Genomic DNA, 27,632 nt, shown 5'->3' on the forward strand with positions numbered 1-27,632 from the left:
TTCACTGTAGGACAGAAGCATATTATTGTACCAAACCTGGAATTATCTGCTGTATGCTGAATCTGTACATTATAAATATTCCAGTACTTAAAAACATTTTTAAAAGAAATATGCCTGCAAAAGTCTGTAATTTCCATGCTAGTTTTCAAAACCTCATTTTCCCTGCCACACAGAATCAGTGGGTATCACAAGGCAAAAACATATGGCTCCAGTTCTAGAGTGTTCTTGTTCTTAAGCAACTCCAGGGAGTTGTATGCTGATTTAGGTGCTATCTTATCACTTGAGTAGATGCAAAAAAAATTCCCTTTTTGTTTACATAGATAATTATAGCTATAGTTTGTATGTAGGGGACCATATAGTTATCTATTCTAATGTACATGAATACTAAGATTATTAACCACATGTACTGTGAAAACATTGTTAGGACACTATGTGCTTCGGAGGAACAAGATGAATTGACTGTTTTAGAAATAGCTTTCAGAACATATTTGTAGTTATGTCAAACCTAATGTAGAACACTTTTCCTTGGGTAAGGATAAATCTCTGGTTTACTAAGAAAAACTCTACATTGCATATAAATAAAAAATAAGCATGTATCAAATGACATAAATCACCAAACATCATGACATATTGGTGGCTGATTAAACCTAAGTTGTACATAGAATGATATTATTAGATTCAATATTTATAGTAACTAAAACCAGAAGGATGTCTGTTATATGTTCATTCATTTCTCTCAACTGTTTAGAGTATTTGTATAGGTTTTCTGTGTGTGCATACAAATATGCTCTCAATCCCACACATAGAGGAGAACTTGGGATTATCTACTTTAATACACAAATATCTTATTTTGTTCTGGTTTGTTGAGTTTCCCATTTCTTTGTGCATACATGTAGCAGCCCTCTATTTACATTTAACTTTGCAAAATTAAAGCTGTAAAATCATCTTTAGAGATATTTGGGGAAGTTAAGAACACCTGATGAATTAAGTGAAATGCCTGAAGTGTCATTAAACCATCATCAAGAATTATCTCCATGACTAGCCAATCTTGGGTAAGCCAGGTTTGGAATCTATGTCTTAACACAGAGGTAGGAAATGTCTTAGTGGCCAAAATGATGCCCCAGACAGAAGAAAACCTACTAAGAGCTTATAAAAAAGCAATTCAGCAGGGTGTGGTGACACACACTGGCAGGAAATTGCTGAAGTGACAGAGGCAGGAGGAAAAAAAAATTCTATAAATGAGGCCAAGTTTTCAGGTATGGAAATAATTTGCAAATGTAGTCACAACAGTGACAGAGTCACATACATTTGGTTTTTGCTCAGAAGCTAGACTTTTGGATTAGAATTCTGGTACATATTATTAAGGCAGTGGTCTGTGAACACTTTTAATAGTCCAAATATATGTAGATTTCAGCCAGACACCTGGTAAGATCTCCACTGTTTAAGGGTAAGATGAAGAAATGGTCAGAGGGCAACAACAGTAACAGTCAATGCTCTACCTAACAATGCAGATGAATACAACAAATGCTGTTTCTCACTCAGTAACCAGCTGTGCTGACTGACTAACTGGGCACTGGGGGTGGCTAAGGTGGAAAAGCGATCTGTGTCTCACTCAGGGTCCTCCAGAAGCATCATGGTGAAGAGCCCACACAGCTGCATACCTGTAGACACTGTTAGCAGCTGTACGATGCTGGGTGAAGCCTCTCTTTTCTCACCTGTGCAATGTGCAGGAAATAGGGAAGACTGCCTTACAAAACACTACAGCTTCTGCTGCAAAGTAAAGCTCATGGATGATAATTCCTGACAGGAATAGTTAAAATGTTAACTGACAGAATTAGGTCACAAAGTACACATGCTCAGCTGGAATAAAAGCCCCAAACTTACAATATTAAATTTTATTAATAAATGTGTGGTCAGGCCTACAAGTTAAAACACACACACACACACATCCCAATGAGGGAGAGAAGCACATCAGTAATTCAAGAAAAAACTAAAAGCCAGGAGCCCTCACTGCCTTTAAGGCCACATTTGACATGCTTATTCCAAAGGCCACTCTAGAGGTATAGTAAGGTATTTTAAAGTTCCTGCTAGGGGGCTGGAGAGATGACTCAGTGGTTAAGGGTTCAATTCCACAGTGCCCAGGTACGTCAGATGATCAAGGTGGTGCGTGCATCTGGAGTTCGTGTGCAGTGGCTAGGGAGCTACTCTCTCTGTATCCCTCTGCTTGCAAATAAATAAATAAAATATTTAAAAAATAATGTTCAAGCTAGAGGCACTATTCTGTTGCATTTGATATTACCAGAACTGTCTTTACATTCTGGCCACACAAAGGAAATACTTAGAAACCATGGTATGTAAGGGCTGGCTGAAGTACTAGGTCAGTTTGGCCTGAAAAGGACATTCTTTGGGCTCACATAGCTGTGCTGGGAAGACCCAGGATGGCGGGACGCAGCTCTTGAGGCAGCAGCTGAGAAGCAAACATGGTCTACTGCTGACGTGCTGGTGAGTCTCTGCTGGTTGTCTCAGAATATTTAGTTGGCCAGCAACCACGCATGTAGCATCTCTTACAACTCAGGATTTTAAAGATGCTTTAAAACACTATAGAAATCTGTCTATTGGGACTTTGCCTGGCCTGTAACAGGATCAATTAAATTAGTCATATGCTTATGTTAACTACTTTAATAAGAAGAAAACTTGCACCCCCATTTACCCAAATGCTGATTTCAATCATTTCTGAAATTAAAAATGTATGGAAAGTGAAATTCTTAGCATATTTAGAGGAAAGGTAGCTGGTCGGTTTAGAGGTTGTGTGCCTCTCCTTAATGCGGACCCCACGCGGACCCACTTTCTCTGGTACTTACTGCCAGGTACTGTGGGGTGAGTCCTCCCAGCCCGGTCAGGTTCCCCCAGGTGGCAGTGTTGAGCTGTTGCATCTGCTGCGCAAGCTGCTGTTGGAGGCGTCTTTGCTCTTTGTCCTTCTGAGTATCAGCAAACTTCACCACGATAGGTGAAGAGCAGCCCTGTGGTCAGACACATTGGAAAGTGAAAAGGAAGTTATAGCATGGTTGAATCCTTTCATGATAAACAGCCAGCACTGGATTTATATATATATTTTAACTATCTTGGAGTACATGGAATGATCTGGAATGGTTTAAAAAGTGGTTTGATATTCCTTCTTCTCTGAATAGTATCATCAATAGAAAACTCCAAATACTGTCAATGGTTTCTTAAGAAGATCTAGTGGTTGGTGAAGCCACTTCCTTTCTTGCTCTTGATTATTATGCTGCCTTTCCTTCTCTCTTCATGTGTCATCTTTCAACTTTCCAGGATTCCTTCAAGACAATGACCTCATCTTTAATTAGGCTTTATGGTCCCCTTGCCTAAAGACAGCCTTCTCTTGTGTATCTGCATGTTTTCATATGTGGCTAAAGGATAAGAGGGAAGAAGGGAGATGCAAGGGAGTAAAAGTATCTTTCATTCACTTATTATTTTATTCATTCATTTTCAGTTATGTTACTTCAACACTGGAACTGTGGGAATCATTTTGATCCAATAATTGAGAGAAGTGAGCTTCATTTTAAGAACATGGATGAAGGAAAACATAGGAATTGACCAAAGTAATTATCCACATATTTTCAGAAAGGTCTCTCTACTTTGTTCTGTGCTATGACTGTTTTTTCCAAAACCCCACAGAAGCTCAAATAACCAGAGGCACATTATAGTCTAAGGAGACATGTCTTAAATGAGGGGGATTTTATCTGTACTTTGCCTTAATAAATCTCAACATTCTTCCAGATTTTTTCTGTTTTAATTTCCTTTAAAAGGTAAGGAGTAAGAATAGTAAGAAGGAAATGGCCAAAGGTCATATGATAGGGTAAATTAATTTTTGAGGCAGATAAAATCTTCAGGGAAAATAGTGGCCAACACCTCAAGTATGGTCCCCTCCAAAGCACCTTTCAAAGTTCCTACTTGGGAAGAAATCAGCAGGAATCCTTTCTCCTCCCTCCCGCCTTAAGCCCTTAGTGTGGAGTATGCAGTACATTCCATCATCTGTGATGTTAGACTGTGCTAAGGTATGTTTCTACACAAGTGATTAAATGAAAGCCTGCAGGATAGTAGACTTCTTTCAGGAAAGCTGTATTCCTATTTAAATGACGCTTTGGGTCATTTTTTTTTCTTTTTTTCTAAAAGATATATGCATTTTTTTCTTTGAGTAGTTATTGGTAACATAACTATGAATTGAATGCATGAAGCTATCATGTCTGTTATTTTAAGAAATGAGAACAGTAAGGTGAATGTTCCTGTGTCAAACTTTCAGTCTATGATCCTTTGGCCCTGGTAGGCAGAGGCATGACATAAAATGTTAAATGTCAATAAACTGCATAAAATAACACTGCTACCATTTAAAAAAACTGAATTCATTTTTCATTATTTGCTCCACATTTTAATAGTTTACCACTTTGCAAAAAGAGCAATACTCTGAAGATTAGTATAAAGAAGAAGTTTTATATGGAAAACATGGTCTTAGTGTTACACTAAATGTGTCTCATACCAAATGACAGCATTTCCTTATAAGTACATTTACTGTCTTTTCTTCCATAAATAATAAAATACACAAAAGCAGAAAAATAAATCAATTATTATGGCTTTAAAAATGACTTGTTTAAATCATGAAAAATAGGCAAGAGTAGTAAGGTGGAAAATGGGGAAAAGGTTGTTTTAAAGACAATTAATATTCATATCATTTTAAATTAAATAACACATCTTGCCTAAAGATGTATGCCAGAATCCTGAAAATAATTTAATTAGTTAAAAAAGCACAAACAACTTTAGTTATTTAAATGTAATTGTCAACTTTTAAAACTAAGCTGAGGGTTCTTTTGTGTAAGTCTGGATGTCTAGTTTTAAAAATAGGTATAGCAAACTTATTTTTTCATAATACAGATAAAGGATCAAGAATGTCTTCATAATAAATATGTGCCACCCCTATAGCAGTTTCTTTGCATTATGAAAGCCTTTTATTTTCTTGGTTTGGTTCATGTCCACTTCTGCCTTATATCTTGAACTCTTCTGTAATAACACACCAGCATCCCTATGGCCTCACTTGGGGATGGCAGCATCTCTAAGAGTTGAAAGAATTTAAGGGAAAAAAATTCTAAGTGGAGAACAATTTGGATATAAATCTCTTATTATAGAAAATAAAAATAAGAAGGAAATGTATATATGGGAAATAAGTACAGGTAATGACTTTTTTCTTAATGGAAGTTTCATTTTAACATCTAAGATAAAAAAATACCTAAAATCCACAATACTGGAGTAGCCTAGGAGAAAGAGAGAACCCAGACAGTATCACAAATGTGACTGTTGTTGCACGATTGCATCCTGCTTATTATTTCCTATCATGGCTGATTTTCACCTGAGTTTGCCTTCAGGTAGGGGAGTGAGACTGTCTTAAAAATGCATTGCACTGAAAGGAAAACATATTAATTATATAAGATATGTTAGGAATATCAAAGTCAAAATGAAGGCCCAAAAAAGACAACAGGCTTTGCAATGCTGATGTCACAACTCAAGAAAGTACAGTAAACACTTAATGACAATGCCATGCACACTCCTTCCCCCCTTTCCACCCACCTTCTAGTTCATTATAGAAAAGGTGCCCACAAAACATGACTCATAATGATCACTTAGCTCCCAGCATGCTTTGGAAGATGCAGCATTGCAAAAAACAAACAAACAAAAACAAACAAAAAAAATAAAACCCCAACAGAATGGGGGAAAAGAAGCTCAAACAATTATTAATTTTGCACATTAAAGCTGAAACTATCTTTTTTCAAAATATGAAAACACAGCGTCAGGTAACACAAGGCCACCACCTCCAGAAAAATCATCCATACACAAAGATACAGTGTACATAACACAGCAGCACATGCACTCCTAAATGACCCTATCAGACAATACAGAGTAAGTAATGGCATGTCACTTTTGGAATACTTTTGTGCAAGATTCTGAAAGGCCATGACCCAAATCACAGACTAAGAGTACAGACCCACAGGTGTACACCTGTAGGTGCATTTCACACGAGTGTAGTTTCCTTTCTCTTAAATCATTATTGCTCATTAACAAATCAGACATGAGCCTTTCCATTTTTTTTTTTTGCCACAACTTATTTTTAGGTACAAAGACCAATGTAATTTTTCAGTAGACTGACATTTGGTATTTCAATGTTAAATGGGAGAATTATTAACTTTGTTTAATATTCTTGAGATGCAAAAACACAATTTTGAATTTTGTTTGACTAGATTAGACAACTTGACCCTGTTCAAGTGACTTAATATTGGGCAAGCAGCAATTTGAGGTGGGACTATTACTGCTTAGACCATACCAATACTGCGTGGGGAATATCTTCAATCCTCTAGGTCAAGAATGACACTTTGGTTAAAGTGCTTCATAATTTTACAATGCAGGACCTGTACTGCTTTAACAAGAGGCTCAAAAGATAACTATAGAGCAAATGGAAGGTTTCACTGAATGCATTTCAAGTCATTAGGGGGAAAATGTAGAGGGAAAAAGAGAAGGGATGGGGAGAGAGGAGAGAAAAGAAAGAGAGGCAGGGAGAGGATGAGTATGAGTGAATGAAAAGCGAAATGATGAAAGTTTAAATCTGTGATTGTCATGTGAACAATCCACACAGGAGAGAATTGCTTTACCATTTCCCATCATTTGCACAAAGAAAACAAAGAAAGGGCAGATGATACAGTACCTCCATGGTCTGAGACTGATGCATGGCTTTGATTGCATTCTGTGCCATTGCCCTTGTAGAAAATGTGACAAACGCACAGCCTGTGGGAAACAAGGGGACAGGGAGCAGGAAAGACAAAAACAACAAGACAAAAGGGTTGGACGCTTGTTAAACCAACACAGTCTACGAGAACTGCCACAAGACGACACTGTTCTCAGTAGTACATAAAAATCAACAACTTCTCTCTTTGGTTTAATCTTATTTTGCTTTTTATTCACAGCGCTGACTTGCTAATCTGACCAAAGCAGAAATATTTACTTATTAGCTTATTTTTTAAAATGAAAACTAGGGAAGGAAGTTGAGTATATATTTTAGCCACAGGGTTTAAAAGTAGTAAGATACAGTCTGCATTTTTAAAAATAAAAGTTGCTGTTTTCCATTTTCTCCTTGGCTGATGATCTTTACATGGTGGGCATCCACACATCAAGGCTTTATATTCCAATTTTATCATTTTTTTAAGATGTGAAGAAAATCATCATACCAAGGGCAAATTAATTTTAAGAGCTCAAAATGCCAGCAAATAAATATACCTCATTGTTCCTGGGTAATTAAAAAAAATACTGTATGTACAAATATAAACTGATGCCATCCAAATGAAAACAAATGTACCAAATCTATTATAAACTACTAATAATTATCAACAAACACTAATGGTGGATTAATTACTTTGAGAATATTCAACAGTGCATATTAAGTAAAAGTTACAAAGTTGCCTTGGGTCTATCTTTATAAAAATCTTCATGACTTTTGAAGACTGAGACTTTCCGAATGGTATCAGATATTAGGATTAAAAGTTTAACCCAATGCAATGTATATTTTTATGACCATTTACCATTAGACCTATAAAGCTTCTGTGTTATTTTTTCTATTGCTGTAAAATAATTTGTATCTATAATGATGGTTCCTGCTTCTTGTAACTGCACTAGCCACCATGCAGGTCACTGCTCCTTCTACACGGCTCATTGCCCTTTGCACTAATAAAAACATTGCCTTTTGAAATTTACATTCTATTCATCATGTACCCTTGGGCTTCTCAGAGAAAAAGACTTTGAAATTAATGCAGATTCAGGCTGATTTTATAATAATACCACAGCACACTAAAAGCTTAGCTAAAGCAATATAGACTTTTCACTTATGATCTCTAATGACGTTAAAAATGTACTGATTTTCAGCTTCTTTAACTTTGCACAGTTTGAACTTAGGTATCAGAGAATAATTTAGCGTTCCACTCAATTTCTTGAAAACATTATTATTACTACTTAAAAGATTTCCAAATGAAGCAGATCTAAACACTGAAAGGCTGAAGCCTATTGTCATTTCAGGGCAAATGCATGAAAACAGGATTCTGCTATCAACAATATGAGTGTTGCCCCTGTGGCCAAGAAGCAAAATAGAACGTTCTACCTCCATACAACCAACAGATTGTTTGTTTTATGTAAATCAACTTTGTGAGCTATAGAATACATTTTCCTCTTATTTTGCATTGTATACCCAGCAAGATTATCAAGTCAATACTGTTATAGCATCATGTAACCAACAATAATAAAAGAAACCAGTGCCTGCCCACTATCCCCAACACACAGTGACATCCAGTCATGAAAATAAGTCAATGCATTTTTTCCACTTTTTGTCATGTTGTATATGTTCAAACATACTTCTCAGCACACGGGAATTTCATCCCCAATTCCCCTTCCAGTTAAGCTTGCCTTAAGAACTAGGAATAAAGCCCAACTTGCCATAAATGCTGAGCTGTTTCATATAGTTCTTTGATAAGCTAGCAGCTGATGAAGGGTACCATTCATTCAAACATGTTTTCTATACCTAGACTGTAGCTTTTATCATTAGGAAATACAATCTGAGTGGCCTTCCCTAAGGTGTCCAGGCAGTATGTGTAATAGTGTGACATATGACAATACCTCTGCTGCTTCTATATTGATGCTGAGGTCTAAAATTAGTTTCAGATTTACCATCTGTTTCAAATGAATATCCCTTCAAAAATGTTAAGATCATCACAGACATTTTACAGAGGAAATAATGTTAAGTTTGTTTTTTTTTTCTACTTCTTGCCTTGAGACTACAACGGAGGCAAAAGCAAGTCATCTAGTAGACACAGTACAAATCTTGGACTAATTTTGCTTTTAATAGTTAAGAAAACTGTTACATTCACTTCATTTGCTCTTATTATCTAGAATGTATGCCAAACTGACATTCTCCAAATGGAGGGCAAAAATGCAATAAAAACATGTAAAATGTCAACCAGAATCAATAAGGCTTAGCTTATGCATTTACCACAGTTTCATACAACATAACTTTTGTAACTAATACACTGAGAAAGATAAAGCAATTAGCAGGCCTGAGAAGAAAAGTATTAGAGATTGCTATCAACTTGAACCACTGCCCTTTCCTCTAAGAAACCTGCAATTAAAAACTCAAGTGATGCTTCTAATTTTATAGTCCTTACCCCATCCAAAACTGATGTGACATATGTGATGACTTCTTTAACCTTTTTATTCTGCTGGCAGTGGTGCAGTGAGTGAAGCTGTCTCCTTAGGGGCTTCTGTCAAATTCTGTACTATGTGCTGGGTTCAATTACGTAGGAGAAAAAATTACTATGCCACTTATATAGTGGGAGTAGATGAAAAACTTCATTTTCAGTGCCACTTTGGATGAAGTTAGGCAAGTTAAGAACTAAGCGTTTTGTGTGATACTAAAACTTTGTTGACCTTTGACAATTCTCTCAACCAAGAAATGTGGTAGTCATAAGGATAGATTTAATTTTCATTCCTATATTTTCGAGTTGGTATCTCACTCTAGAATAGGCTGACCTGGAACTGCAGTTCCAGGCTGGCCTTGAACTCACAGCAATCCTCCTACCTTTGCCTCTTGAGTGTGGGATTTAAGGTATACACCACCATATCTGGCTTAATTTTCTTCTTAACCCAACTAAAAACACGGAAGTGGTTTTAGTATTAGGTCTCCATTTTTTTTTAAACCAATGCAAGATCTCATGAGCTTCTGCTATTAAAAATGGTTGTTATCTTTTTCTGACAAGCCATTTCACTGGACAGAAGTCTCTTAGGTCTCAAGTGGTTCTTTTTATTTGTGTACAGTGGCATGCACTGGGTTTTGATAGGGCAGAATATCCTGTCTTGTGTCAGTTCAACTATTGGGCTGTTGAATGTGCTATCTCAGCAACTAGTCCTACGACAACTGATCACAGTACTGGAGAAAAAGATCGAAGCATCAAAATAATTAAGTCACATTTCTTTCTTGGATTTGGAATGAAATATCCAAATACATAATAGCAAAAAAAAAAAAAAAAAAACCCACTAGTATATGTGGTCAGCCTATAATTTACCTCACAATTATTTACTGTCTCCACTTTCAGAACGCCAGAGATTACTAGTAGAAATGAAAGGAGTGGATTTCTTCCAATTTTAGTGAGGTTGTCTTGCTGCTAAAACAGACAGATGATTGACTGAAGAAAGGTTTCACAAAGGAATTTCCTCCTACAGACAGGATCTAAGGAAAGCACGTGGCCCTGTCACAAGGAAGATTCTAGAGCACATCTATTACACTTGTCATTTCAATTGAAAGGGTAACTTAGAGGTGTCCTACCTTTTCTCTCAGTTACCAAGAAAATTTGACAGAACTAGATGAATTCTTGCTTCACACCCTCTTCTCCCTCCCAAAATAGAAGTACTCTGAGAAGCATGAGCAATGCTAGGGCCTTTTGCTTTTTGTGACTTCTCTGAAAGAAGTAAAGTGATCTGCTGTATCTCAAATGAAAGAAGCCTACCTGTGAAGCACAAAGGAAATTTCAACCTATGGAAAACTTATTTATAAATTCTGTCAGCCAAACAGATATTAATGCAACCAATTTTCCTTGCTAGAGCTTTTAGGCAGTGGCAGGAATAATCAAATACATTGGTACTGAGATGATCCTTAGGCATACATATTAGTACTCTAATACACCATGGGCCGGTTTGGATTAGCATACTCAAATAAGGCATTTAAACATCAATCATTCATTTATGGCATCTGAACTTGGGTATAAACTAGGATCTACTTAGCAGTTGGCAAAATCTCAATGCTGAGGTAGGGCTGGAATAAGAAGGTGAAACATAGTATTCTATGGGGCATGTGGTGAACATTTCCACACAACTGAGTATTTAGGTGGTCATGTGGGCAGGACTCAAATGTGATCAAAATGGAGTCTTCTCCATGGACATGTCTGAGTGGTGAAAAGACCTACCCTAACGTTCTGATTGACTCCAACAGAAGTAAATGAGGATCTAATGGCTAAACCCCAGTTTGTGCTCTTCACCTGTGCTGAAAATACTGCCAATTCATTTGCAGTGGTTTTGGCAAGGAAATTTTTGAACACCTTAAACACAGCTGGAATATTCTTAAACAAGCAGAAAGGTACTTTAAATTGTGGTGAATATTTGACTATAGCTTGTGAAATGAACTTTTTCACTGTCTCCATGTTACAAATATTCAATTGCTATAGTGCAGAAGATCCTGTAGAACTGTAGATCAGTGAAAACGTGTATACTCTGGGACATCAACGGGTGAAAATGACATTGTTAAATAAGTATACTTGGCCTACAAACTTCCAAGGTTTTCTTCTGAGCACAAACATTAAATTGTCATGGTATTGGCTATAGTGTTCTGCTTGTTTTCTCAGTAGAGGTTTGTGAAAGTGCCCCAAGAAGCAGAGCTGACATTGCACAATGGTCTCAGTGTCATGAAGTTACCTGCAAACCAGGCTTTCCAAAATAGATAAGAGAGCAAAACAGTGACTGCCCCAATAGGGGAAACGTGCTCTTAAATGTAGGCATATAGCCCAATGTTCAAGTATTTTCTGTGTAGGCTCATATATTTGGCAGGTGTTAGGTGCTTCTCACGTACATAGTCAAAACAGTTTCCTGAGGGTATCCTGATGATGAGCTTTATTTTTTTAAACATAGTGATTATATGAAAGCATAAATAGGGCTTCATGGATTCTGAGTCAACAAATCTGAGAAACCTTGGTGGAGCACTCTTAGGGAGCAAGTAACATGGCTGATGTGACACAGGAGGAATGGCAGGGGAGCTAGACTAAGTTTTGCCTTCTTTGTCTCTGTACATATGGCTGATCTTGGCTAAAGCAGGAAAAGATAAATGACCAATCTACTGCATTTCCCCTTCATCACCAAATGCTCTGATATAAAATCTTACTGAGTAGTTTAAACCTTGGTTTCGCATCAGGCGGCATTTTGCAGAGCAGCCCAGCTTTCATTTCACCTAATTTTTATTTATTTATTTTCTCAACAGCTGAGCCAGCAACAGATGCAGAGAAAAGAAAGTGCTGAGTACCCTTTACTGCAGTGCCACTAATGGAGAGACTTATTAATATTTGATCAAAAACTGCAATTCTTTAATGAGAGCAAAATAATAGTATGAAAGAGAATTGTTCTTTTATCAAATACAGTCATTCAGGAGCAGGCTGCCATTGCCAGGATTCTCTGGGTTCTGTTAATTGAAAAAAACACATCACTGTCTGTCTTTATATTTCAGAACAAATGGTTAAATGAGCATTTTATTTTATTTTTCCAATAGGGAATTCTTACCAGTTCATCAGAAATTACTTTTCTGTTAAAAAAGGTAAATTAGTCTCTTCTTTACATGGAGCTAGCCATTGCATAAAATACTGATGAAAGGGCTCCTGTTACTTGTTTCAGGAACAGGCTGCTTCTGGTGTCCAGTGCCAGTTCACTAACCACATGGTATCAGGTTAGATAAGTTCTCTTGTTAAGTATTGTGTATCCTTTTCCCATCAAAGTTGTTTTAGTTTAAACTACTATGTGCAAAAATAATGTATTCTCAAGGGTCTAAATGTTCTTCTTTTCTGTTCCTCCTGGACAGTGGAGGCAGTGAGGGGAAGTCATTTCGTAAATGGCTAAGCCAAAAAAGAGGAGGGCAGAAATCCAGTACCTCAAACTTCCCACTTGAAGTCTGTACTACCCCACACAGGCAGTAAGCTTAGATAAAAAGTTACTACCTTGGTTTTTAGTAATGCGTATTAGAGGAGCAGGGCAGATATTTTGAGTGCTGTAGTTTACAAATGGAGGGCTAGCGAGAGAAACAGGAGAACGAATTGACTAAAGTCGCCTGCCATGTTAAAGTTCTGGAACTGGAACTCAGGGTCACTGGCTCCTAAGCTGCTATGAATTTCACTGTGACTAACAGCCTTCTGTTTTGAGCCTTCTCCATGCTGCCTTTATTCTTTGAGGAATTAAAAATACAGTGGTAACACTGAAGGAGACAGAGAACAACAATGGAAGAGGATATGGATTCTAATTAGATTGACAGCAGGAAGTTAAAAACTTGACAGCTGAATTAAAAAAATATGATCATGTCTTTCTTCCATATTTTGTTCTTCATCAGCCACAGTACTGTTTCCATGGTGTTCTCTGGGTTGTCTAAGAAGATGTAGAGGAATTGATTCTGTACAGCATGCAGAAGTGGTGCTGAGCGGCTGGCTGGTGGGGTGAGAAGCTCTCCTGGCTGATGAGGGGCGGAGACTGTGCTGTCGTCATCATGTCTGACTGATGGGGGCGGCGGCACAGGGGTAAGCTGTGGGGGGGTCTCGGGCACTGCTGCGCACGGTCATGCCCAGTGTCTTCAGCTTTCTGAGAGTCACGTCTTTGAAGTGAGGGTTAGATCACAAGCATCTCCAAACTGTTAGAGAATACATTTGCTTTCTCCCCTGCCTTCAAACGCCATCAGAAAATGCAAGAAGCAAAAACGAAGGGTCATTCCATCCTTCAAGTTTTCTCTTACATTACCTCCTTTTTGGGGCTCTGGGGATGGAGGTGAGCAGAACACGTGTTCTCTGGACTCTCAATTCAAGTAGCTTACATCCTGAAGCTTTATGGCTAAAATTAACACAATACTCCCCCCCCCCACACACACCAGCAACAAATGTTCTTCCTAACATGGTGCTAAATTAGGTAAAATTAATGAGACAAGTGAAAATTAGTGCCCTGATACTTAAGGTCTGACTTTTCTTTCAGCATGTAGCTTCAATGCTAGCACCTGCCCAGCACCAGAGTTTGTGAATGAGCAAAGTTCCCTATTAGTCCTAAGGAAGCTGTGCTGCAAAATACAGATCACTCTGAGAAGCAAACAATGATTTACATATGTGTTGCCATTGTGGACTGACTTGGGGAAATTGCAGTTAAACAACTGTTAACAACTCCTTGTCAACCTTCATGTAGTTTAGGAAGGAAGTGTGTGATCTTGTTGAGGAGGAAGCAAATGTGGAAAGAAAAAGCAAGGTGAAGTCTCAGCTGCTTGTAAACATATTAGTTTTCATCTAATAAAAAGTCATAGCTTTTGCTTCTGTAATGGTGGCAAAAGATGAGTCTATAATTTTGTTAAGGACAGTGTCATGTTTTTGTCACGGAAAGCTGTGGATTCTGCTCCATGCTTAAAAGACCTAGAGCAGGCCAGGCCTGGTTACCTTGAGCACTGGCCCTATTTCAGGCTTGGGTAGCTGTTAAGAGGGACCACACTTGAAATATTCCTTTAGGCACAGGCAGCAAAAAGACTGAACCCTGAGGTGAACAATCAATATCCATCTCATCCTCCACACTGTCTCATCCCCCAGAATCTCCTCAGTTTGAGGATGAAATGGGGTGTGCAGAGCCAGGACAGCCCGTCAGCTCCCCACGTGACAGTGGTACCCTGAGTTACTATGCTGGCACTCACACCGTTCTTGCCCTGAGAAAGCAGAGGTGATCATTTCAGCTACAGTGAAAGTTCAGGCTGGATAACTTGGTCACATGGGATATATTGCAAGGTGACCTCATGCTGTATTTGGTGCCTATATCTACCTTGACTGAGACACAGGGTTCCAATTAGCCCTTCAGGAAAGAGACTTTACAGATGGCACACTCACCTCGACTCAGCCCGTCCGGTCCCCGGAGAATCCGGCATTCTTCTATTTGGCCAAATGGAGAAAACATCACTCTGATATCATTCTCATTACATTTCTTTGAAACCATTCCTATGAACAATTTTCTGTCTTCCACAGCTAGGAGATAAAAAATAATGAATGAACAAGGTCCACATCTTCTCATCTGCTTTGTTTTTGTAATCAGTGCTTCATTACCACATCAAACTAGACTCGGTCACGTCAGATTGAATAGTCTTAAGGTCTGCCTTCCTCCTCCAGTGCACACCACCATGCCTCTCCTTCACCTTTCCCTCTCAAAAACATTTCATTTAGTTGTAATCTTTTCAATACAACATTTTCACAGGCCACAGAACACCAGGAAGTTCTTTGTTTCCTGGTCAGAACCTAACAGTTGAATATTTATGCTTCTTAAGATTTTTAAGTGTTCATGTAATGACTAAACACTACCATCTCAAAGATACATATTACTTTTTTTCCCCCTTTTAGATGTTCTTTTAACAACTGGCAGAGAAAGAAAAAGGTCAGGAGAGGAAAAAGAGTAGGAACAGATAGAGTGAAACAGTAAATTAAACTTTTAACAAAGCATCCTGGGAAGAATAAAACACTTCTCATCCTATTTCAGATGCTTAGCCCTGCTGATGTGGACAAGAGAAAGGCCCGGCCTTCTCTCCCTGGGGAGCAGCAAAGCCCCTCGTCTTCCAGCAGTGGTTGTTTAGTGCCGACAAGGCTCTGCTCCTAGCTTGGAGCAGCCAGGCAGGTTAAAAACCCAAGCACAAGCCAAGTCCAGCCCAGAAAGAAGTTGGTGGTCCTTGAGAGTCACTACTGATGCTCTCCTTCTGGGGCATGCCCCTTAACACAAGAGTGAGTTGTACTAGTCAGTGGCTTACAGCTAGAGGAACAGAGATGCATTTTTGGGTAACATGTTAAGATGTGAACACTGGAATCACAAAGGGGGAACGCTAAGGCAAGTTCTCCGTCAAGCCTGGAATGTTTCTGCTCATACTATGTTACTTCCTTGCAACCCGCTCTCTGGACAGTGCTTGCGGCTTTCTTCTGGAGACAGGCCCCTTTGAAGACACGGCACCTGTGATGCTCACTCTCATTCACTTTGCAGAATTAAAAATGGCTTGGGGGAGAGCCAGCTGTCCCACAGACTACGGAGTCCAGGCTTAAGTGAATGGCTCTGTCCCTGTTTTTAAACTTGTATTTTGAATCTGTATTATAACCTTATATTGGTCTTTAACTGTTTTTTAAAATGTCTTTCTTTTAGTCCTTTGTAGAGCAGGGTCTCATTTTCATTTAATCAATAAGTATACATTTCTGATTTACTGGGGCCACTGGCTTCTGCAGCCCAAGTTAAAACAGGGGGTTGGTGCTCTCTAGGAGCCAGGGAAGCTCTGTTCCAGGTGCAGTAATACAACCTGGTGGTTCGTTCTCCAGCAGCACCGTCTAACAGAGCTCTGTGCAGCACCTATGAGACTACATCGGTGATGTCTGGCATGTAGCTGGAGCCCTGTGACCAGTGAACACCTGAAAGGAGCTAGTCTTATTGAAATCTGATTAACTATTTTTATAGTTTATGACATTTTCAAATACAATTCTTTTTTTGTTGATTCCTGTCCCTTCTCCTATCCCTCTCCTTTTCCCTCCCAAGTCCCTCCCCGCCCCTTGTGTTTTTCTTCCTCCTGTTTACATGTTTGTATACCTCTTGCCTGTCCTTTTCTGATCTTCCAGCTTGTCTCTTTATATCCTCTTTTGGTTACAGTTCTGTTTATATATTTCATCTACATTTGGTGCCCTATATATGCATGCCTAAGAGATATTATAAGCTAAGATCCCTATATCAGAGGAAAACATAAGATTTTGGTATGAGTTTGAGTCACTTCACTAATTATGATTTTTTTTCCAGATTCATCCATTTTCCTGCACATTTCATTTTTCTGGACTGCAGAGTAAAATTCCATTATGTATATATGTACCACATTTTTAATATCCATTCCTTTGTTGATGACATCTAGGCCATTTCCAATTCTCAGCTACTGTAAATAGAACCATAATAAACAAGGACGAGCAAGCATCTGTGTGGCAGAGTGTGATGTCCGGAGGGACTATGTCCAGGAGTGGTGTGACTGGTCATATGGGAGGGCTAGTTCTAGGTTTCTGAGTAATCTTCACACTGATTTCTGCAATGGTTGTGCTTGTTTACACTCCTATCAACAGCGGCTGAAGGCTCCCCTTTCTGCACATCCTCATCAGTATTTGTCATCTGAGAAACTGATTTTTAACTTAACTACCCCACTGGACGTGTAGTTCTGCAGAACCTGAGCGAGGTTGCTAAAGCCTCTTTGTTATAGAGTTCCAGACCACGAAGGGCGTGACAGACATTTTGTTTATCTGTAAAACAGATTCCTAAGGGCCTAAGGTCATTGCACAAATATATGGTCTGGCCTGGACCACACCTTTCCCATTCCCAGGTCAGTATTCATTTCCTTCTATAGTTTCTTCCCAGTTCAGTGGAAGTAGATGAAACATAAAGGGGAAGAGAACTAGCCATGATTAAGAGACCTTGGTTCTAGTTCCAGTGCTGGCAGTGAATTTGTGTGACCTTAGAGAATTATCTCATATTTGTCACCTGTTATTTTCTTTTTCTCTTTCCTGAGCATTGGAGAGAAGGAAGCTCAGCTACAGGCTTTGGCTAACTAGGCACTGCAGGGGGGGGGGCTGCTAGCGTGGTGTGCAGAATCCACCGGTTATCTCCACACTCAGGACAAAGCCTAAGAGCACTCAGTGCAAGTCAGAGCTGTCTGAAGGTTCTCCTGAGCTGGAACTTGAGAAAGTACAGGCAAACTCTGGCTAGACTGGCAGTTGGATGGGAAAACAAGGTAGTAAGTAACTGGGCAAGGAATAACAGCAATGTATTTGAAGTTGACAGAAGAATTTAATTGAGGTAGAGAAGGGACTGAGTGGATAAGGACAATGATGAACAGTCAAAGGTCACTGCTTTTGTTGAGACTAAATGTAGTTGTGAGCAAGGGATAGGATGGGCTCTGATTTCTGGGAGGCAGGCTGCTGAATGTCTGATTTTCTTTATTTAGAGAAAAAAAAGTCTGTCAATGAAAGTTTTTTCTTGTTCTCTTCAGAATAAGTGAAGTACCAGTGACTATGAATTGGCCAATGGCATAAGCACCAGATGACCTGGCAAAGAGCTTTCCTTACAAAAAACCTTTAAGGTCTATTTCCAGGCTACTCATGAGGCCTGGACACCTACCCATGGGAGGGTTTTAGCTGACAGACTCTGTGAGGATGGGGAGGAACAGAGACTGCTAGTTTGCAATTCTTTCTTGTTCCTTCTCAGCTCTAGGACTCATATGCCAAACTATAGCTGGCCATCTGTATAAGAATTAAAAAAACAAATTCCAGTTGTATTTATTACCTTGAAGAATCTTGCTTTCGTTCTCTTAAAAAATTAAAAATTCCCACTGGGTTTCTGATTTTACTAGTAAATTTGTAATTATGGTATTTAGCTAAAACAATCTGCACATTTTGAGCTACAGGGTGATGCTATGGTAAATTAAAACATGCTGTTCCTGTGTAACCTTAAAAACAATTTTTTTGTAAGATGAATATTTAGAACATGGAAAGCATTTAAGAGGAAATCTTGACTTCCTGGACATCATTAAGACTAAACTCAGCCAGGTAGTAAAAAGGAAGACAAGTCTCACTTTGATAAAATAGCAAGTATTAGCTAAGGAAGAAAGAGACAAACTTATGCCATCCACATGCTTTTAAAAATGTTGATTTTTGCTGCGTGTGGTGGCACACACTTTTAATCACAGCACTCAGGAAGTACAGGTAGAGGATCACCTTAAGTTCAAGGCCAGCCTGAGACTGCATAGTGAATTCCAGGTCAGCCTAAACTAGCAAGAAACACTACCTTGAAAAACCACAAATAAAAAAGTTAGTTTCTTTCTTTGTGTGGGGCTCATTAGCATGTGTGAAGGAAGCTGGACATTCATGATTTCTTATTAGCCCAAGCTGCTTTTACAATGAGGATGATTAAATATATCCTGCTTTCCTTTCTTTTCCTAAAATTTCCAGGGAAAACTTATTCATAAAATCTCTTCCCTGCACTTATTCCAAAGATCCCTAACAGTTTTGTAACATTCTGAATAAACAAAATTATCTTATATTTACAAGTGGTGTTTTTTAAGTATTATTAGGCAACAAGTATCTCTCTCAATTTTTCAACCTATACGAATGTGGATATTTGAATGAATGTTCTGTACCAGAGTAATCAGCTAGGTGCTTAAAAAAATAAAACATAAGATCCCTGCAATGTCATTGTCCTCTAAGGATAGCCAGTGAGTGAGCTGTACTTTCACATATGAAGTGTCGACCAGAGGCCAATACGGCTCTCTTCCCATGGTATAATGAGACAGGGCTCATACTTATGCATACGATAACTTCTTAAAAGTTAAGGGAACAGAAACTTCATTTTAAAAAAATAACCCTAATTCTAAGTCTGTGCTAACACCCTGGTGTACAAGCTGTCAAAGTCACACCTGGATTTGGGGCTGCCTGAATTAATTAACAACTTTTCAATGTGTTAGTGCTAACATATGGCATTTAATTACTGCCTCCAAATCTGAGAGTCTCTTCACTTTGAATTTCAAAATTATTTCTTCATCTTCCAGTAAATCAGAAAGTGAGTGGATGGAGATACCCAGTGTTTCCTTGTTTCAGTAGAAGCTTTGTAGGTCTTCACCCTCCCCTGACAGTAGTTATCTTGACTTCTGCTTTGCTCTCAGCTTGACAGATGGATACAGAGGTTTTGGAGGCCTTGAGAAAAAGAGATGGGGGTCTTAAATTATATTTTTGGATTCTAGACTTTAAGGACCCTAAGGTTGGAAGGTTAAAGAAGGAAGAATTTATATGCTCTGTCTATAGAGTACAAACAATCCTTCTTGCAACAAGAAGATTGACAAGATATTGAACACTGCTCCAGCCACAGGCCCTGGCATGGAGGAAGCAGGAATTTCACGTGTTTCTGCTGCGCTGCTGGAGTAGCTTCAGTCTCCGCTTTACCTCTGGTGGGCGCCTTCTGCACAGTGGCCGAGGACTAGCGCTGTGGGCCGCCAGAGCGCATGAGATGGTATGCAGCAAGAACCAGAGCAATTTATGCTTGTGTTAGTTCGTTAATTTACACACTGGAAATCTACACCTCCTCAAACACCTTTCTTATACCATTACTTAATTTTCTGCAAGGTGAAAATAACAAAAACAAGTTATATTTTGTTGATAGTTGGGTTTTTCAAAGTGTACTTAATGGTCCCATCAATTATTATGTTTCTAGGGTGGGATTATTTCATTTCACTTTTTGACACCTAGTGTAGTAGAAACATGTGATCAGAAAATAAAATGTTGTGGGGTTGCATAAATGTGCTAGAGACTTCAGCTCAATTGGGAGGGTAATTTATGGAAAGCTCTAGAAGTTTAGGAAGCTTATTCAGTAAGATCCACTAGAACAGGACTGATCTAAGAGCAATGTAACATTTCTGAGTTTACCACAGAATCTCTAGACAGGTAGGCATCAAGGGGTGACTGCTTTGCTGCACTTCTTGTCCATCACTAATTGATGTGTGATTAGTAGTCCTTTCTTGCTCAGCAAATACAAAATTTCAGAAAGTTGAACACAGAGATAATGAAGACAATAATTGTCTAACTCTGATGAGTCCTTTGTGCTATACATAAATGTCAGCAAACTAATACAAGTGCAATTAGAGCTCGTTATACTTCTGTCATGGCTACAGGAGCTATTTAGAGCATCTGAGCCAAAGAAATCTTCAAGTGCTCTGTGCTTTTGAAACTGTGCTTACTGTTCAGAAATGCCACGTGGAATCAGAAGGAGCTGTGGCTTATCCCTTGTTTAGAAAAGTAAACATTTCTTCTGATTCCTATCAGGCCCAAAGGGAACCCCAACCTATTCATGTCTACCTATGCAAAGCCAGATTCATTTGAGCTTCTATAGAGCCCTTGAAATGAGCTTGAACTTCATGCAGTTTTTTGTTTTTTTTTTTTACTTTTCTAATTTGAAAATGAAGGTTGACTTACAAGGCAAAAGGAGATCTGGCCCATAAAAGGTTTAGGGGTCTTCGTTCTATGTACAGTCCTCTTCTATGGAATGAATTTCTGAAGCCTAACTGTACCACTTACAATGCACCCAAACATCTATTGCACTTTGTGGAACTGGGCTGCTAATTTACCATGACTTAGCATACTATTTATTTCTGGTGTACCTGGAATGCTGAGTCTAAGGATGTTACTTACACAGTCCTCCTTATCCTAGCAAGGCAGGCATTACAAAGTGGCAACCCCTTGAGTGGAAAAAGATGTGGAGGCTGAGTGAGGTTACATAACCTGTCCAAGGACACAAGAAGTCAGGATTCAAATCCAGGTTTCTCAAAAATAGTTATTACCTGTAATACATGATGCTTTCTTAAAAAAAAGGATGGCAGGGCATTTTTAGGTGCTTAAAAAATACTAGTAGTAACAGTACACAAATTCTTGGCTCTTGAGATCATGCAAAATTGGGGGCACCCATGGCATGACTGCTTTAGTTTATTGTGGTTTTACAAACAAGACAAATCCTTTCCTATAGACTTTTATTTCATGGCCCTTGTCATGACACAAGTTAGAGAATGATGAGGCCATAGGACACTGAGCATTTCATGGTGGCTAGAAACTCCAGCAAGACCTGCACTAACAAGATTCAGCCCACGAATACAAGATTCTTCTCCTTTGTCTGCCACTGAGGAGGAGAACAGACTGTAAGTGGGCATCTCTGGAGCCAAAGACTCAAGGAGTCAGCACAGGACATGGCTGTCTATATAAGCAGACTGTGGGTGACAACAATAACTAACACTTCACACAAGTGCTCTATACCTACACTGACTTTCAAAAACGTCTCATTTGTGACTTTTGAAGTAGAAAAAAAAAGCCAACCCCCATAAGGCAGAGAGAACTACGTTTGTTTGTAAAAGTGTAGACTCCATGATTAAGTGATTATTATTAGGAACTTAAATCAGTCATCTGAACTAAAGTTCAATGTCCAGGACACAGTCTCCTGCACTCTTCTTTTTCAAATTCACTGTTGCAATGCCACCTCCCTAGGCAACATGGTTGGCACACAATAAGTGATGAATGAATAACTACTGAATGAAAGAGCAAAGCAACTTGGTCTCATAACAAAATAGTGTCAGAGTTTGGAACTTGTGACAGTAAAGGCTGTGCCTCTTACAGAACAGTCTAGGGAAAGGGACTGGGCTGAGAAGACAGTAGGCACAGCAACAGAACCTGCTCCCAGAAAGGAAAGCTCTGACACGCTAGCGCTAACAGCCCCGTGCAACAACTTGCGATTTTCTTCAAAACCCCCTGGTCTGTGAAAATGGGATGCACTACAATGAGGGAAAGAAAAAAAAAAAAAAAGCTTGTGGAGAGATTTAGAGCCCAATCACAATTTACATTTGCAGATATGTAGTTCTCCAAGTACATGGCTTCTGCCCTGATTACTAATTAATGAGGTGCAAAACTGCCTCCTGGAAGGAAAACATGCTGATTATGTCAGTCTTATGGGACAGAGAAGCTCTGTGGTCTAAGAAGGTAGATGATTCTTTTAACATACATTTCAGTAAATTAAAAGAACAAAACAGGAACAGAAGGTTTGTAGAAATGGAAGTACAAACTTGAGAGAGAAATATGGGCTATCAACCCTCTAGTGCTTTGAAGAGGCAAATCCCAATTATATTATAGATCTCATCAAGTGCATATTTTTTCAGCAAGTGTGCATTCGTTTAATCAGCAGACTGAAATCTGAATGAATTCTGATGCAAATGTATTGGTAATTTAGAGAGGAATGCAATAAGACAGAGAGGAACAAGTAGGAAGGCAACAATATAGCCTATTTCTCCATGGGCAACTCCTTTACCATGAATGTCTTCCTCCAACCATCAGGTGTCCTGTGTTGCATTGGAGGAGAACAATAGGAGCCAAATGCCACAGGGCTGCTTTACAGGGCATGCCCTAAGCAGAGAGACATGGAACCTCATTGCTTTGAACAGTCTCATAGATCTTAGAATCAGAGGTAAATGAGACAGAAGAGTAGAATGTAAATTCCAGATGTGCTGACTGTAGTGGAAGTTCCTTAAGCAATGATGTCCACCTTCCAGACACAAAAGGAAGCTGGTTCTGCCTCATCCCTCCCCCCTGACTTAAATTCCAAAGGAGCAGAAATTATTAAATGAGACAGTTGGTTACCACCTACCGTTTGACTTTTCACTATCTGCAGGTTTCATCTGAATGGGATGATGCATCTAAAAATACAAAAGTGAGAAAGTAAAGGCAGATTGAATAACTGTAAAACCAGTCTCAGAAATGTGACACTATTCAACTCAAGTATTGCTATCATAAAAAGGACACATAAATAACAACAAGACTTTTTTAGGGTAAGGATTTCCTTTGTTAAAAGGCAAACTTAACTTTTATACTCACAAATATAACCCCTTTAAGTCATGGACACTGAAACACAGTACTTAAAATCTTGAGCCTTGGAGTCAGACTCATTTAAAACCTGGCTCTGCCACTCAGTGTAATTGCTACCTCTAGGCAACAGGTGATTCGACTTCTGCCATTAAATACAGCTGTGGGGTCTGGACTAGTGTCTTCTCTAAACTTCAGCCTCCTCATCTGTGAGATGGAGGTAACACCTGCAGAGAAGGGCTGTAAGAACTAAATGAGAACGTGCATATAAAGTGCTTCATATATCAGCAGAGACAAGCATGTGCTGCAAAATTTAGCCATTCTGATCGCACTATTTACATGATGATTGTCATTGTTTCTCTGAAAATCTATGGTTGCTTGTTGGAGTTTTCTCTTGGGTCTCAGTAGTTAGGAGTAATCTGAAGGTCTCGAAATGGCTCGATTAAGGTATTTCATCAAACACTAAGTATACAATAGGAAATGTGGAAACACTTGAAGAATGGAGGAAAGGAAGGAAGAAAAGGACAGAAAAGCAAGAGGGAGACTTGATCCCAGTTAGTACATATGTATGAGACAGACCTTGAAACAAATGAGGCTGAGGTCCTAAATTATGGCTGACCTGGAGATTTCAAGGCTCTTTATTCAACACTGATCACACTACTGTGCATGATCCAAAGTTTACTGCAAGCACAGAATGTTACTACCAAGTTCAATTAGAAAAATTCCTCAAACTATTTCCAAAGGTCCCCTTGCTTCATCTTTCATCATCCCCCAAGGAGCACAGAAACCACTGGGTGGATGGAATCACTGGCTGTGCAAATGCTTTTATGATAATGGGTCTTGTTCTCTGTGAACCTTCAATTTCCCCAGTTGACTTCTATTGCTTGCAAGCCACAGCTCTGGGTTTTATCTAATCTAAATGAAAGGGCATGGTACTCAGTCTGGCACTTATACACTGGAAAATTATTGTCAGGCAGTACATATATACTGAATGCCTACCTGGACCTTTAGGATATAAGAGGAAGAAGAAAGAGGGAAGACTGTCAAGGGGTAAGGGGCTAAGTAATTCAGAGTTGCTTGTTTTCCCGAAGAGGAAAGATGTTCTCATGGATAGAATGTAGGACTTGAGATTCAGGGTCTACTAGTACTCACTCTGCGTTCATTCATAAATTCAATTTGTGCAGCACAGATTACAATAATAATACCGTAGCTCAGAGTCCTAAGTAGAGCAGTCCTTTCAGAATAAAAGTGGAATATCTACTTTAATAAGCAAGAAGTAAATTATGCCAATTCTTGTTTTAGGCTGAGGAACACAGAAAGACTAAGAGTCTTTCAGTAAGTTATCCTTCCAATGCACTGTCTACCCATTCTGCACACATGGAAGAAAGAGCTACTGTGTGTGTCAGGTTCTAGGTTAAGGCTGAGAGGCAAAGGATGAATGAGGAAATTCATCCACTTCAGGTGCTGTGTGGTGGTGGTGGCTGTGGGGAGGCAAGGCAAAATTTCTGGGAGTCCAGGGACTAAGGCACTCTTCTGGCAAAAAAAAAAAAAAAAAAAAGGCAGAGGTTTCCTAGCAAGCATGAGGTCTGACTCTCATCTTTGGACTTTGGACTTGCCAGCAGAGGAAAAGGGATAACCTAGCAAAGACACAGAGGTGAAAGCAAGTACAGTTCCTTCCCATGAGAGAGGAAGGTGAGAGGTGTGTGGGTCGTCAGTATCGTGGTTGAGAGGACCTTATAAGCTAAGACACTGAGCGTTTCTCAAGTTTGTGGTCAGAATAGAAGACTTAAGTGCAAAGGCAGCAAGGTATTTTAGTTTAGACAGTTCCAGTGATACTATGAAGGTATAAAGTTCAGTTCTAACTGGTTGTGGGGATGAGGGAAAAGGAGAGGCCTGGAAAACTACATGGATTACGGAGTCATTGCAGAACAGGGAAATATGAGAAAATGGCTTTGGAGGAAGTTAATGAGTGCTGTCCTGAACATGCTCAGTTTGATGTGACTGTAAGCTGGAAATATGGGGCTCAAGCTTGAGGAGGAGCCAGGGCTTTGGAGAGCGTAGTGGGAGATGGTGGTGCAGGCCATAAGCATGGAAGAAGTGTCAGGAGAAAACTTAACAGGGAAAAGAGTCAAGAGTCAAGAGCCAAGGGCAGAACCATGGAGAATGTAGGAAACAGGCACCCAATGAGAGCAGAACAGAGGCCCATCAGATGGGCAGGGAGCAGAGCCAGGGCTCCATGGGAGCCTCCCCAGAGGAGTTTCAGGCAGAGTGCGCTATAGCAATGCTTCTGGAGGCTATAACAAAAATGCCAAAATGTGTTTTTAGACTTGATAACAATATATTCCTTGGGGGTCTTTATCAAAAGCAGTTTCTGTGGAATAGTGGGGCCAGAACTCCAGATTATATGGAATAGAGGGGTGAGTAATGGAGACGACAACAGTGGATATCATAAATGAAGACTGCTACTTTAGGTTTAGCTGATAAAGGGGGGAGGGTAGTTTTTTGTGATGAGAGATGGAAACAGAGGAAACATATATGGGCTAAAACACTGCAAAGAGTCAGATGAGAGTCTCAGATTAAAGACACAAGAGATGGACATAAGTGTAACATGTTACCTATGAGACATAAAGATGAGAGGAATGTGGCTCTTTGCTCAGGGAGACTACTGGCCATCATGGTGGCTGATATTCATATACAAAATTAAAAAAACGTAGAAAACACCAGAAGAGGACCAGGTGCTGACTATAAGGTACAGATGCTCTGAGCACTTGGGTTTAGCTGTGTAGTGTTTAGAGGATGAGAGGAGAAAGTGGAGAGCCTCAAGAGGAGCATTATTCTAGTCTGAAGCTGTAAAGGGCTCTAGAAGTCAGATAGTCCAGGGCACTCAATTACAGGTCTGAAGGGAATAAGCATCTTCACTAAGGACACACAGCTGGTTAATGACAGAGCTGGGATCAGAAGTCTTATCTTGCTGCTCTTAATTCAGTGATGATTCCCCTAGACCACACTGCTTCTCCACAGAATGTCTAACATGGGACTTGGGCATATGGGCCTTTGATTAAGAGCTGCAGGCTTCACTTATGGAGAGTTAGACACTCATTGAAGGCATGTGCACTATTCGCCTTGGGTGACAGTAATCTCTCCTTCCTCCAAGCCCCACAACACTTTATCTCTGTAGCTTTATGAATAGTATAACAATAAGGCTACTTAGTCTTCTTACAGATGCTCAATTTCTGACCTAAGACTATCTGAAAATAACAGCAGCAGTAATAAAACAGTTATTATGACTACACACTTGACTCCCCCACCCTCCTAGTACTGGGCCCACAGGAGGTAAACCCTACTTCACAGAGATCTGGGTTATCAGACTGTGGTAAACTCTGAGCGGGTGGTCACCCTACTGCAGGTACATTCTGAAGACCATTTAGATAATGTTTGTGAAACACTGTAGCCTACTTTGGGAAAGATATTCAATCAGTACTTTCTTTAAAAGGGCTCATTTTGAGTTATAAATTTCTGATCACATGTAGGATTTAATACCAAAGAAGACAAAAATTGTGTGATGGAGTCATTTTAATAATACTGTTTTGTTTCCTCAAAACTTCATGGTTTTGGGAACTTTGGGAGATTTCTTGAGTGGAGCATGAACGTACTACAAAAAGAATAGGCATTTGAGTTTAAAGTTTCAGATTATAATAAAGGAATTCTTTTTCTACAGCAGAAAAACTTTTAAAGATTTGACCCAGTATGCCCCTAATAATTACTCATTCATTCATTTCTGCTTTTATCAGACACTGCTGATGTTGGAAATGAAAAGATAAACAGTTGTTTCTATGACTGAGCTTCTGGTAGACAGGAGAGACAGATACATCAACCATTTCCCAGAGTACAGTATGCAATGGACTAAGACATGCAGTATGAGAACTGAAGAGAACATATGCTGTGGTAGTTTAAATAAATGGCCCCCAATATATTCAGGACTTTATTACAGTTTGTAATTCAGATCTGTAGCCACCTGGGTGGAGGAGGTGTCAGGGGACGGATCTTGGGGTCTGGCCCTAAGCTGTGGTGGTGGATTTGAAATTCCAGCCTAACATTCAAAGTGCCTGAGTTCTGCCCAGAGTTCCTGAAGTGCTCTGTGCGATGTGGAATTTGGGCTTGTGGCTTTTTATCTCTCTGCTTGGACCTGTGAAAGAAGAACAGCTTCTTCTGCCATTATGGAACTTCCCTTGAATCTGTAAGCTTCAATAAATATCCCTTCCTCCATAACTGTGACTTCTCTGGAAGTTCACCTCAGCGACCTGAGGTTTTCTGCTCCAGATGCCCAGC

General features: G+C 39.4%; 1 protein-coding gene across 11 annotated transcripts in view; it reads right to left on the reverse strand.

The window, feature by feature from the left end:
- Celf2 (CUGBP Elav-like family member 2) overlaps positions 1-27,632 on the reverse strand; it is an 897,461-nt gene that overhangs the window by 58,840 nt on the left and 810,989 nt on the right. For 10 of the 11 annotated variants that reach the window (XM_004662381.2, XM_045134876.1, XM_045134881.1 and 7 more), the window contains 4 exons: positions 23,089-23,137; positions 14,751-14,885; positions 6,764-6,843; positions 2,862-3,020 (listed from right to left, as the gene is read on the reverse strand). In XM_004662381.2, coding sequence (XP_004662438.1) covers positions 2,862-3,020; positions 6,764-6,843; positions 14,751-14,885; positions 23,089-23,137 — 423 coding nt within the window. Of the gene's footprint in view, positions 1-2,861; positions 3,021-6,763; positions 6,844-14,750; positions 14,886-23,088; positions 23,138-27,632 lie in introns of those variants that run through there. The other variant, XM_045134883.1, reaches the window with a different exon arrangement.

Source organism: Jaculus jaculus, chromosome 15 (assembly GCF_020740685.1).
Source record: "Jaculus jaculus isolate mJacJac1 chromosome 15, mJacJac1.mat.Y.cur, whole genome shotgun sequence".
NCBI lineage: Eukaryota > Metazoa > Chordata > Mammalia > Rodentia > Dipodidae > Jaculus > Jaculus jaculus.